Raw genomic sequence first — 11,323 nt, 5'->3', positions numbered from 1 at the left:
TGGATTACTACCACAAATTAATCTCCCTACTTCTATCTCAATTGATCCTCTATATAGAAGATGTTGTCTTTCTGAAACATAAGCCTGGGTTGTTTTTGCTTAAAAATCTTAATTTAGCATAGCATGAAGCCCAAACTTAGCATGGCACTTAGAATCCTTTATCAACTGATATCAATCTGTCTTTCCAACTGATCCACGTCCACAATGATCCTAAGTATGATTTATGAGGGCTTATATGATCCACCTCCCTTCTGCCCACCCCCAACCTCTCAGATCCCATTTCTCCCGCTCTGACTCTCATTACCGCCACTCCAGCCACACTGGCCTCTTTACCACTCCTCAAACATGCCTAGCACAGTCATGCCTCAGGGACTTTGCAATGCTGTTCCCTCTGCCTTGGAACACTCCTCTCCAGACATCCAATGACTTGGTTCATTACTTCCTTTAAGGTTCTGCTCAAATGATATCTTCATAAAGAGGCCTTCCTGATCACTCACATCTTCCCTCACCCCTTTATCCTGTTTTGTTATTCTCTAAAGCACTTATCACCATATATATTCCATGTATGTATTTGCTTATTTCTCTCCCCCACTAGAATGTAAAGTATATAAGGGCAAGGACTTTGTTCTATTCCCACTTTTTAGAAAAGTGTCTTCAACTTAGTTATATAATTATTTGTTGAAAATGAACATATGAACTCCATGCCTTTTCACACTATCTTCTAGTCACACATGAGGCTGCCTCTCCATGGCTTTATGCCTGGTGCCTTTTGTACCTAATCCCCAAAACTGGGCTGTCCTTTTCTCATTCTGGCAAAATTCTCTTCTCCGCAGCTCGAATGTTGTCTCCAGTGAGGCTGTCATCAATCTCTTCTCTATATTCTCACTGTACTTAATTTATTCTTTTATGATAAGGAACTGTCTTTTTGTCTATAAACCAATTGCACTACATGTTTATTTTCCTAGATAACTGTGAGCTGCTATAATAAAAAACAAAGACTGCTAACACCTCTGTGTCCTCATGCTCTAGCAACAAATCTAAAAGGATCTCTGTGTTTACTGAATCAATTTATTTTGAGTCTCTACCAGTTCTAGAAGAGAGTGGAGGGTGTAGTGTCCTCTTTTTATCAGTGAGCCTGGTATCTGTGGGATGGGTTTATAGAAGAGATAGCCAAACTGATTACAAACAAGGTCCCACGCCTGCTGTGGAAGTAGGTACTGCAAGACTCTGCCAGCCAGCACAACTCAGGCAGAAGGCCAACATGGAGTTCAGTCTATCCATCTGACGACAATCAGTGTAACATGTGAACAACTAAGATTCAAAAATGTGTTCTCATGTATTCATAAGGACCTCCTAGCCCTCACAGAACAGATGAGGCGCTATATAAAGGTTTCACACAAAAGAGCCTGGAAGCAGTGAACAGGCCATCAGCTGTACCCTCATATCTTAAAAGGTGGTATTTCTGTGACAACAACTTATACAAATGAGAAAGCCAAACCTCTTGAGTTTTAAAGTTAAAGTACTGGGGAAGATCTGTGAACAAGGAAGGTCCATTAATATAATTAAAAGCTAGTGTCTAGCCGGGCGCGGTGGCTCAAGCCTGTAATCCCAGCACTTTGGGAGGCTGAGGCGGGTGGATCACGAGGTCAAGAGATTGAGACCATCCTGGTCAACATGGGGAAACCCCATCTCTACTAAAAATACAAAACATTAGCTGGGCATGGTGGCGCATGCTTGTAATCCCAGCTACTCGGAAGGTTGAGGCAGGAGAATTGCCTGAACCTGGGAGGCAGAGGTTGCAGTGAGCCGAGATCGCGCCATTGCACTCCGGCCGGGGTAACAAGAGTGAAACTCCGTCTCAAAAAAAAAAACTAATGTCTACATTAAGTGACTGACTGGGTTATAATTGGAAATTTTATCTTCAAACCCACTGACTCAGTCTCTACCTCTCACCTTCTATTCCCTATCTTCCCACCTCTGTCTCTATTCTGTCTCCACTATTCCATCATATTTTTTAAAAAAGGAATATTTGCTGTCAGATTTATGTAATAGAGTATACACTCCTCAAGCTAAATTTGAAAAAAGGCAAAATGAAGGCTTTGTCCTGTGGGTGTCAGTGGCTTTCCAAACACAAAAGTTTCTTCAGTCTTAAATTTTGTTAGTTACCCGTTTTTTTTGGTAGGTAGATGCCAGAAAAAGGCAACTGGATCCTTAAGATAAAGAGGCTGTTAGGTTCTATTTTCAATAGTGTAAGGTAAATCTTAAAGCAGGAACAAGAAAGCATCAGCCTTTGGCTTATGTTCTCCCCCATGAAGAATAAGAGGTGGTGGTATCCTTCCTCATCTGTACTCAAAGTGGAAAAACAGCAGAAATATCTTAAATATGTATGACAAAGGGGCAATTCCACTGGTGCACTCCTTCTTGTTTTCCTTCTAGGGGTCTGTCCCATTCCTAATCATCTTACCCTGTTAGCACTATCTGATATTTTCATCATCTTGGCATTATTAAATACAACAGGTCTAAGGTTACAACTATAAAAAATACCAAAAATTTCCCAACCCCATTCATAGCACACCAAAGTTCCAATAAGCCGAACAAAAACTCACCGTTATCTTTATTTTCTTTCAAAAATGCATTAACAGCGTGTTTGAATTTAAAAATTGTCTCATCATCAGGCACTTGATGCCCAACTGTAAAAATTTTTAAGTAAGGAATAGTTTCTGGCAAATCCTATAAAGCAAAACCATACAAGATGTATTATTTCATTTGCAGAGAAAGAATTAAAGAGTAATTAGGGGACCCGGAATATAAGCCAAGAGACTATGATAAACTTAATATGCCAAAATCACAATATGCAATTGCAATAAAAGAGCCATTTTTTATAATATTGCTACAACCAGGAAGCATCACTTATTTTCAATAAAACTGTGCCATAGTCAATAGATGTCCAAAACTGAAAGCAGATTCCATGTGAATGAATTCATATTTAACCATAAATTATATAAACAGTTCCGTTTAATATTTCACAATTCAAGGGCCAGTGCCTGCATAAAGCAGCTACGATTTAAGTAGAAGAGTAGAATAGAGTCAGAAGAACTTGGATTTGAATTGTCAGATAGAGCGAATTCCAGGCATTGTTGAGAACTGATACTCTTGGCTTGGAAGAGAGTAGATTCAGATAAAAGCCAGAAGAGGGCATGTGAGAATCCTTTTAACCATTTTGTAAGTGTATCATTCAGTGGCATTACATTCATAGTATTGTGTAACTATCACCATTGTCTATACTCAAAAACTTTTTCATCATCCCTGACAAAAAGACTCCTAACCATTAAACCATAATTCCGTTTTTTCCCCACATCCTAGATCCTTTAGTCTGTTTTCTGTCTCTGTGAATTTGTCTATTCTAGGTACTTCATACAAGTGGAATCACATATGTGTCCTTCTGTGTCTGGTTTATTTCACTAAGCATGATTTTTAAGGCTCATCCATATTGTAGCATGTATTCAATTTATTCTTTTTTTTTTAGCTGAGTAATATTCCATTGCGTGCATATACTATGTTTTGTGTATCCATTCACGTATTGATGGACACTTGGGTTGTTTCCACCTTTTGGCCATTTGACAAATGCTGCTGTGAATACTGGCGTACAAGTATTTGTTTAAATCCTTACTTTCAGTTCTTTTAGAACTGAAGTTCTGAGTTTAAATGGAGAGTATCAGCATGAACTCAGGATGTATCTTACATTACAAACATACATATTTCCTAGCACCGTCCACAGAGAAAGACTAGAAACAATGAGCCTAGAGGCACTGAACACTCAAGCACTCAGAATGTAATCTCTAAATATCATTCCCACCAAAAGGAATCAAAAGCTCCTTGGGAAAATGGCTGAGTTCAGGGTGGGGCAGGAAATGTATGAGATAAACCTGGAATATTTTTCCATATAAATAGCAAAAAGAGTGATCAAAGGTTACTAGGATTGTATCAAAAGAACTCAGGAGACAATCTAAGAAGCTCCAACCTCCAAAGATAGGGCCTCAATCTGTGCTTCAATTTAAAAAAAGGAGAAAGAACTAAATTTAAGTTTTAGGTCATCCTTTTTTGAGCCTGTTTTATCTTCTGTAAAATTATGTATTAATTGTAACCATTTCTCCTCTGAGCAAAGAAAAAGCACTCAACAGAAGATATTAGCACAACTGCTCCTTCATCAACACAGGATTGTTGAGTCGATTAGATAAGCTAATACATGTGTGAAAGCACCTTTTATTTTGGGTTGAAGTCTTGCTCTGACGCCCAGGCTGTTGTACAGTGGCATGATCTTGGCTCACTGCAACCTCAGCTTCCCAGGTACAAGCAATTCTCCTGCCTCAGCCTCCCTAGTAGATGGGATTAGAGGCATGCGCCACCACACCCGGCTAATGTTTTTGTATTTTTAATAGGGACGGGATTTCACCATGCTGGCAAGGCTGGTCTCAAACTCCTGACCTCAGGTGATCCATCCACCTCAACCTCCCAAAGTTCTGGGATTACAGGCAGAAGCCACCACACCCAGCTGAAAGTACTTTTTAGGTGGCAAACTGCTGTACAAATATTACCTAACATTAGATGTTACTGTTTCCAAAAGCCACGGAACTGGTCAGAAAAAGGATCACTCTTTCACACTGAGATGCTAAATGGGGCCAAAATGATATTTAAATCTCTGTATTGTATCAATAGACACTGGGAAAAGAAATCATAAACTTAGAGAACTGTCTTTTACCATGATGCTTATACATGTTCAGGCAACTGCATAAAGTAAGTGCTAAGACATATTGGATATTCCTTTCTTTCCTCGGGCCACTGCTAGTATTAGTAAGTTTACTTCATTTTCAAAATATAGATTATGGAAGCTTATGGAATTTCTTAGGCACACACACAGCCTACTGCCAAATATTTTAGTTCATTTCTTCAATTTCATTTGAGACAGCAATTAAAAACATAACTAAGGAAATCACTTGGTTCTTTTTTAACCTTACTACCCATCAAAGAAGGCCAGGCTTCACATAAGCACAAGATGATTACTGCATTATTATTGAATCACTATAAATTATTTTTGTATCAGAATAAAGAACTTTTCAATTAAGGGTTCCACTTACTTCTGGTTTATAATAGCGTTGAGTATATGTTAAATCAATAATCAGTCCAAGTTCTTCATTTTGTTCTCGGACTTTGTTAAAAAGATCCAAAGGGGAAAAACATTCTTCTGGAGCAAGTTTCTTTTCAAAACTCTGTTGGAGAGAATGAAATCAGAGCAACTATGTGCTTAAAATCCTATATTACATTATGCATTTATTCAAGTCCTGTGATGCTTACAATGAGATTCAAAGGAAAGTTTCCACTCTGTTGGAACGCAGAAGGTATATGATAACAATCTTTTCTGCCAGAGTGATCAGAAAGAAAAAAATAAGCCCACTTCGAGTATTTATTTCTGTATTCGTTTCCTGTTGGTCTGCTAATAAGACTGTAAACTCCAAGATTTTATTCACCACTGTAGCTCTGTCATCCAGGCTGGAGTGCAGTGGCAGAAACATGGCTCACTGTAGCCTCCACCTCCCAGACTCAAGCAATCCTTCATCTCAGCCTCCCAATTAGGTGAGACTACAGGTATAAATCGCCATGTCCAGATTACCTTTTTTTTTTTTTTTTTTAAGAGATAGGGTCTTGCCATGTTGCCCAGGCTGATCTCAAACTCCTGAGCTCAAGCAATCCTCCTGTCTCAGCCTCACAAGTATTTCTTACATGTCTACATATATCAAGGATGGCCTTCATTGCTAAATATTCTTTTATGTATGTGGCTTATTTTTTAACTTTGTGCTCTGTTCCATCAATCTGTCTGGCTATTCAGGTGCCAGCAACGTACTTTTTAAAAAATACACTAGTTTTCAGAGCAGTTTTAGGTTCACAGCAAAACTGAGCCAAAGCACAGACACTTCTCACATGTACTTTCCCTCTCCCACCCCACCCAGACTTCCCCACTATCCACATTCCATACCAGTGTGGTCCATTTGTTACAACTGAAGAACCAACTTTGACACATCATTATCACCAAAGTCTAGAGTGTAGGTATGCATGATTCATTCTGTATTGTGCATTGCATGTACGTATTATGTTATACACATTTTGCCACAAAAAAATGAGAGAAAGAAAGAAGTTGAAGTTTTGATTCTTCCTTTTCTGAGCCTGTTTCATTATCTATAAAATTATTTATCAGTTGTAACCATCTATCCTCTGAGCTAGTGTGGAATAAGCACTCAAGAAGAGATATTAGTACTACTGCTACTTCATCAGCACAGGATTGTTGTGAAATATGTTACGATATGTGAAATCCTTTTATGGGTTTTGATCAATATATAACGACATGTATCTACCCTTATAATATCATAGAGAATAGTTTCACTTCCCTAAAAATTCCCTGTACCTCCAACAACTCCTTTTTCTTTTTTTTTTTTTGGAGACAGGGTCTCACTTTGTGGCCCAGGCTGGAGTGCAGGGGCATGATCACGGCTCACTGCAGCCTTGACCTCCTGGGCTCAATCAATCCTCCTACCTCAGCCTCTCGAGCAGCAGAGACCACAAGCACATACCACCATGCCTGGTTAATTTTTTTGTAGAGTCAGGGTTTTGCAATGTTGCCCAGGCTCGTCTAAAACTCCTGGACTCAAGCGATCCACCCACCTTGGCCTCCCAAAGTACTGGTATTACAAACGTGATCCACCAGGCCTGGCCTGAAACGACTCACTTTAAGCCCAGACATGCAGAGAAGCTGACACAGCAGTTGAAAAAGGAAATCTGATCTATGAGTCACAAATTAAGTAAATTCCCAAAATGTTTCAAGTGGGCTTCTCCTGATACTAAGCTGAGCTATGCTGGGGAAGTCTAATAAGACACAGAATCTAGAAAACAATATTTGTCTTCACCTTCTCATCTTTTTTATGGCTGTCAAAAGCTGTCCCCTCCTATTCTTTTCCTAGTTCCAAAAAAAACCACCATCTTGAGATTTTCCACACTGAAACCCTAACCTTGATGATCCAGGGCTTATTTTTTATTGCGACTATGGGAGGAAAAGAGGCCCACTGACATTCAGTGGTAAGGGTTACAAATTCTAGATAGCTTGCCAAATTCAGAACAGTCCTACAAATGTGTCCCACATCCTGAATGGCTTTTGAATGCCCTATTCAACATTAATATAGATAAAAAGCTGTTCATATTTAGCTTGGCCTTAGAACCTCACTCCATTTCACAAATAATCACAAATTATTTTTGTACAATTTTAATATATATTTAATTTTCCAGGATAGCAATCACCTTATCAACCAAATGAAGACTATACTTTGTTTTGTCTGGAAATCTATATTAGAAAGTCCTACCACTAAGGCAGTATCAGCCACCTAGATCAGTCTCTACATTTGTAGTTATTGAATTCAAGGCACAGGCAACTACTACTCTGTCTTTTAATGCAGTTATGTCCAAGCATTTATATACAAAAATAAATATTACTTTATTATAAATTACTTTTATTTTATTCTTTATATTATAGTTAGGGTATGAATTGGCATTTTTCTTTAAAATATTGAAGCAGGTTGTATGTACCTATGAGCTTCATCTCAGGATAGTCAAGGGGTCATTACAAAGTATTTGCTAAAAAAAGAGAAAATGGAATGTGATAGAGCTGAGAACAGTGTTCTGCATGATGAATTTAGATGTGTGAAAGAATACTGAATTAACCTTCGCTTACCTTTTGCAAAGGAACTTTGAAAGCTATGAAACGAGTCCCAGGCATCCGCTGGCCAATTGGGAGATAGTCTTTCCACCTATTAGATACATTTTTTTGTCAGCCAAATTGTATGTTAGCTTCGTCTCATTGCACAGAATAAGATTTCTTGAAAATGGGAATCATAGCCCACATGACATGTCCTCTCTTCTCTCTGCTTTGCATTTCACCTCTCCACTTATTCAACCCCAGCAAGTAATGACCTATACTGTCTTTCTCTCCTGTTTCCCATCATGAAAATGGAAATACGGCAACAAAACAGCACAAAGTTATCATCAAATAAGGCCTATATAAAAAAGAGATACCCAGAACTTCTGTGTCCCTGATAAAACTTAGCCCAGTACCAGATACTAAAGTGCCATTAATACAAACAAATTCACTGAAATAATTTAAATTCAATTATTTCACTTCATGGTTTTAGTTTTCAAACGACTGATGCCATCAAGTTCAATTACTAGGGAACTTCCAAGTTCATATTTTAAGAGAAAACCTGCTAGAAGAGGGACTGTGAACTTCACTTAATAATGCTAAGAATTACAGTGAATAGCATAAGTTAGAATTAATGGCAAGGCACAGTGGCTCAACTTTGTAATCCCAGTACTTTGGAAGGCCGAGGTTGGGGGGAGGATCACCTGAGGTCGGAAGTTCAAGGCCAGCCTGACCAACATGGAGAAACCCCGTCTCTACTACAAATACCCAAAAAAAAAAAAAAAAATGGTGGTGCATGCCTGTAATCCTAGCCACTCAGGAGGTTGAGGCAGGAGAAACGCTTGAACCTGGGAGGTGGAGGTTGCACTAAGCCGAGATCGCACCACTGCACTCCAGCCTGGGCAACAAGAACTGAGCTCCGTCTCAAGAAAAAAAAAAAAAGATAAAAGGAATTAACTAGCGTTAATTCAGTATATATGAAACATAGAAAGTGAGGGCAAGCAAGACAGGCAAGAGATGGGGCTGGAGAAGGAGAGGGGATCCCAGATCATGCACAGCCTCATACTACAGACAAAAAGGAGTTCATTTTTACTCTTAAAAAAAAAATTTTTTTTTTAATTTATTTGAGACAGAGTCTCACTCTGTTGCCCAGGCTGTAATGCTGTGGCACAATCTCGGCCCACTGCAACCTCCACCTCCCAGTTTAAGCCAATTCTCGTGTCCCAGCCTCCTGAGTAGCTGGTATTACAGGCACCTGCCACCACGCCCAGCTAATTTTTCTATTTTTAGTAGAGGCAGGGTTTCTCCATGTTGGCCAAGCTGGTCTCGAACTTCTGACCTCTAGTGATCAAGCCCAGTTCAGCCTCCCAAAGTGTGGGGATTACAGGTGTGAGCCACTGCGTCCAGCCCTTTTTTACTCTTAAAACAATGTTAAGAGCAATGCTCATGAGCAATATTCCAATTCCCATTAGATTTCAATATTTACTAATTACCTATTAAAAAGATTTCTTGGCCAGGTGCAGTGGCTTATGCCTGTAGTCCCAGAATTTTGGGAGGTCAAGGCAGGTGAATTGCTTTAGACCAGGAGCTCAAGAAAATCCTAGGCAACATGGCAAAACCCCATCTCTACAAAAAATAAAAATAAAAATACAAAAATTAGCTGGGCATGGTGGTGCACGCCTGGAGTCTCAGCTACCGGGGAGGCTGAAGTGGGAGAACTGAACGAGCCTGGGAGGCTGAGTTGCAATGAATTATGATTGTGCCACTGCACTCTAACTTGGGTAACACAGCAAGACCCTAACTCAAAAAAAAAAAAAAAAGGATTTTTTTGTTGTTGTTGTCATCCAGAACGGATTGGGCTGGCCGCAGCAGCTCACACCTGTAATCTCAGCACTCTGGGAGGCCGAGGCACGTGGATCACCTGCGGTCAGGAGTTCAAGACCAGCCTGAGTGATGCGATGAAACCCTGTCTCTACTAAAAATACAAAATCATTAGCTGGGAGTGGTGGCAGGCGCCTGTAATCCCATTAACTTCGGAGGCTGAGGCCGGAGAATTGCTTGAACCCGGAAGGCAGAGGTTGCGGTGAGCTGAGATCGGGCCATTGCACTCCAGCCTGAGGGACAAGGGCAAAACTCTGTCTCAAAAAAAAAAAAAAAAAAGAAAAAGAAAAAAATTTAGAACGACTGGATGGAAACAAAGAGGAGATCCAGTAATTAGAACCCAATTGTAACAGGTCAGGCAAGACCTGTATTAGGGGGCTGACAGAAGTTGACAGTCAAAAGACAGGACATAATATCAAGAAGATTTATTGAGGTATGAGATGGTGGAGGATGGTTTCAAGGAGTAAAAACTGTTCACTGCACATACGTGCAAAGTCTCAAAACTAATCACTTGTACGTATAAAGGAACATCTCTCCAATGAGGCCTGTTAGGACCTAACAATTTATGCTCTTTGTGATTTCTGAAAACAATACAAACCAACTTTCCACGTGAGATCACAGGGCGCTACTACTGCTGGGTTCCTAACTCAATCATACACTTTCCGCGCCAAGTAACAAGGAATTGAGGAGGTTCTATTTTGGGAATTAGGGAGAGTCCTCAAAAGTAACAGTCCTGCCTTAAAGCAAACCTTCCGTATTTTACCTAAGAGCCCTGGCCAGAACTAAGGAGAAATCACAGGACATCACAGACATTGCCCCTTTCAGCTACAGCGGGTGGCGAAGAGGGTCAAAGCCTCAAAACAAGGGGCGGACAAGCCAAGCTTGTGACAGCAAAAGTGAGACGCAGAGACCACAAAAGATGAAGCCCACGCCCAGAAGCCATGAGCTGGAAGGGCCATGCCAAAGGCCCAAGACATATTACCTTTCTGGGACGTGGTTTCCGCCCTTCTTCCTGGCCGAGGAGCGTCCAGGAAAGTAGCGTCCCCGACCCCAGCCACTGCCGGGATGATGCCATTGGCTCATATGGGTCCTAAGAAGCCGCCCACCGAATGCCAAGCCGGCCAAAAGCGCCAGTCCGGTGCCCTCAGTGCCAGGATAAGATCACAGACCGGAAGAGACTCGGAGGCCACCCACGCAGAGCTCCGGCGTCTCGCTATTGCGCATGTCGGTCGTGATGGCGTAACCACGCAGGCTTACTGAGACGCTTGATTTGTAAACAAGACTTTGGTGGCTACAGCGCCCTCTTTAGCCAAAGGCTGGTAGCACAGGTCAATGAGGGTGTGCATGCACCCTTCAGAATTCAGTGTGGCACAGGAAAGTCCATCTCTGTCCCCGCCCCGTAACTCCCCCGAGCACCACCTCCCCACCTTCTTTGTGTGTTCTAGATATTTACAAGTGCTTACATTCACATTTTGCATATCGTGTATAAATATTTACTTTCACACATATGTATGTCCTCTATTTTTATACAAAAGGAGCAATTAAACATAGTGGCTAAAGGGAATTTATTGCATTATAAGTATCATAATTAAAAGTACTATAATGTATTCAGCCAGTTCAATGTTAATGGATATTTAGTTGTTTTCAGGTTCTTTTCAAATCTTGTTACAGACAATGCTGCAATGTGGACATCCTTATACACAT

At 40.5% G+C, this 11,323-nt stretch overlaps 1 protein-coding gene across 3 annotated transcripts in view; it reads right to left on the bottom strand.

The window, feature by feature from the left end:
* The window catches only part of DUSP11 (dual specificity phosphatase 11), an 18,424-nt gene extending 7,552 nt beyond the window's left edge, over positions 1-10,872 (bottom strand). For 2 of the 3 annotated variants that reach the window (XM_017521931.1, XM_037736108.1), the window contains exons 1-4: positions 10,602-10,872; positions 7,775-7,850; positions 5,136-5,267; positions 2,607-2,730 (exon numbers count right to left, since the gene is read on the bottom strand). In XM_017521931.1, the coding sequence (XP_017377420.1) occupies positions 2,607-2,730; positions 5,136-5,267; positions 7,775-7,850; positions 10,602-10,702 (433 nt within the window). In that variant the 5' untranslated portion in view covers positions 10,703-10,872. The remainder of the gene's footprint in view (positions 1-2,606; positions 2,731-5,135; positions 5,268-7,774; positions 7,851-10,601) is intronic. The other variant, XM_017521932.2, reaches the window with a different exon arrangement.
* Positions 10,873-11,323: the final 451 nt, after the last annotated feature.

Source organism: Cebus imitator, unplaced genomic scaffold (assembly GCF_001604975.1).
Source record: "Cebus imitator isolate Cc_AM_T3 unplaced genomic scaffold, Cebus_imitator-1.0 Scaffold23, whole genome shotgun sequence".
Taxonomy (NCBI): domain Eukaryota; kingdom Metazoa; phylum Chordata; class Mammalia; order Primates; family Cebidae; genus Cebus; species Cebus imitator.
This window is presented reverse-complemented; position numbering and strand designations above follow the sequence as displayed.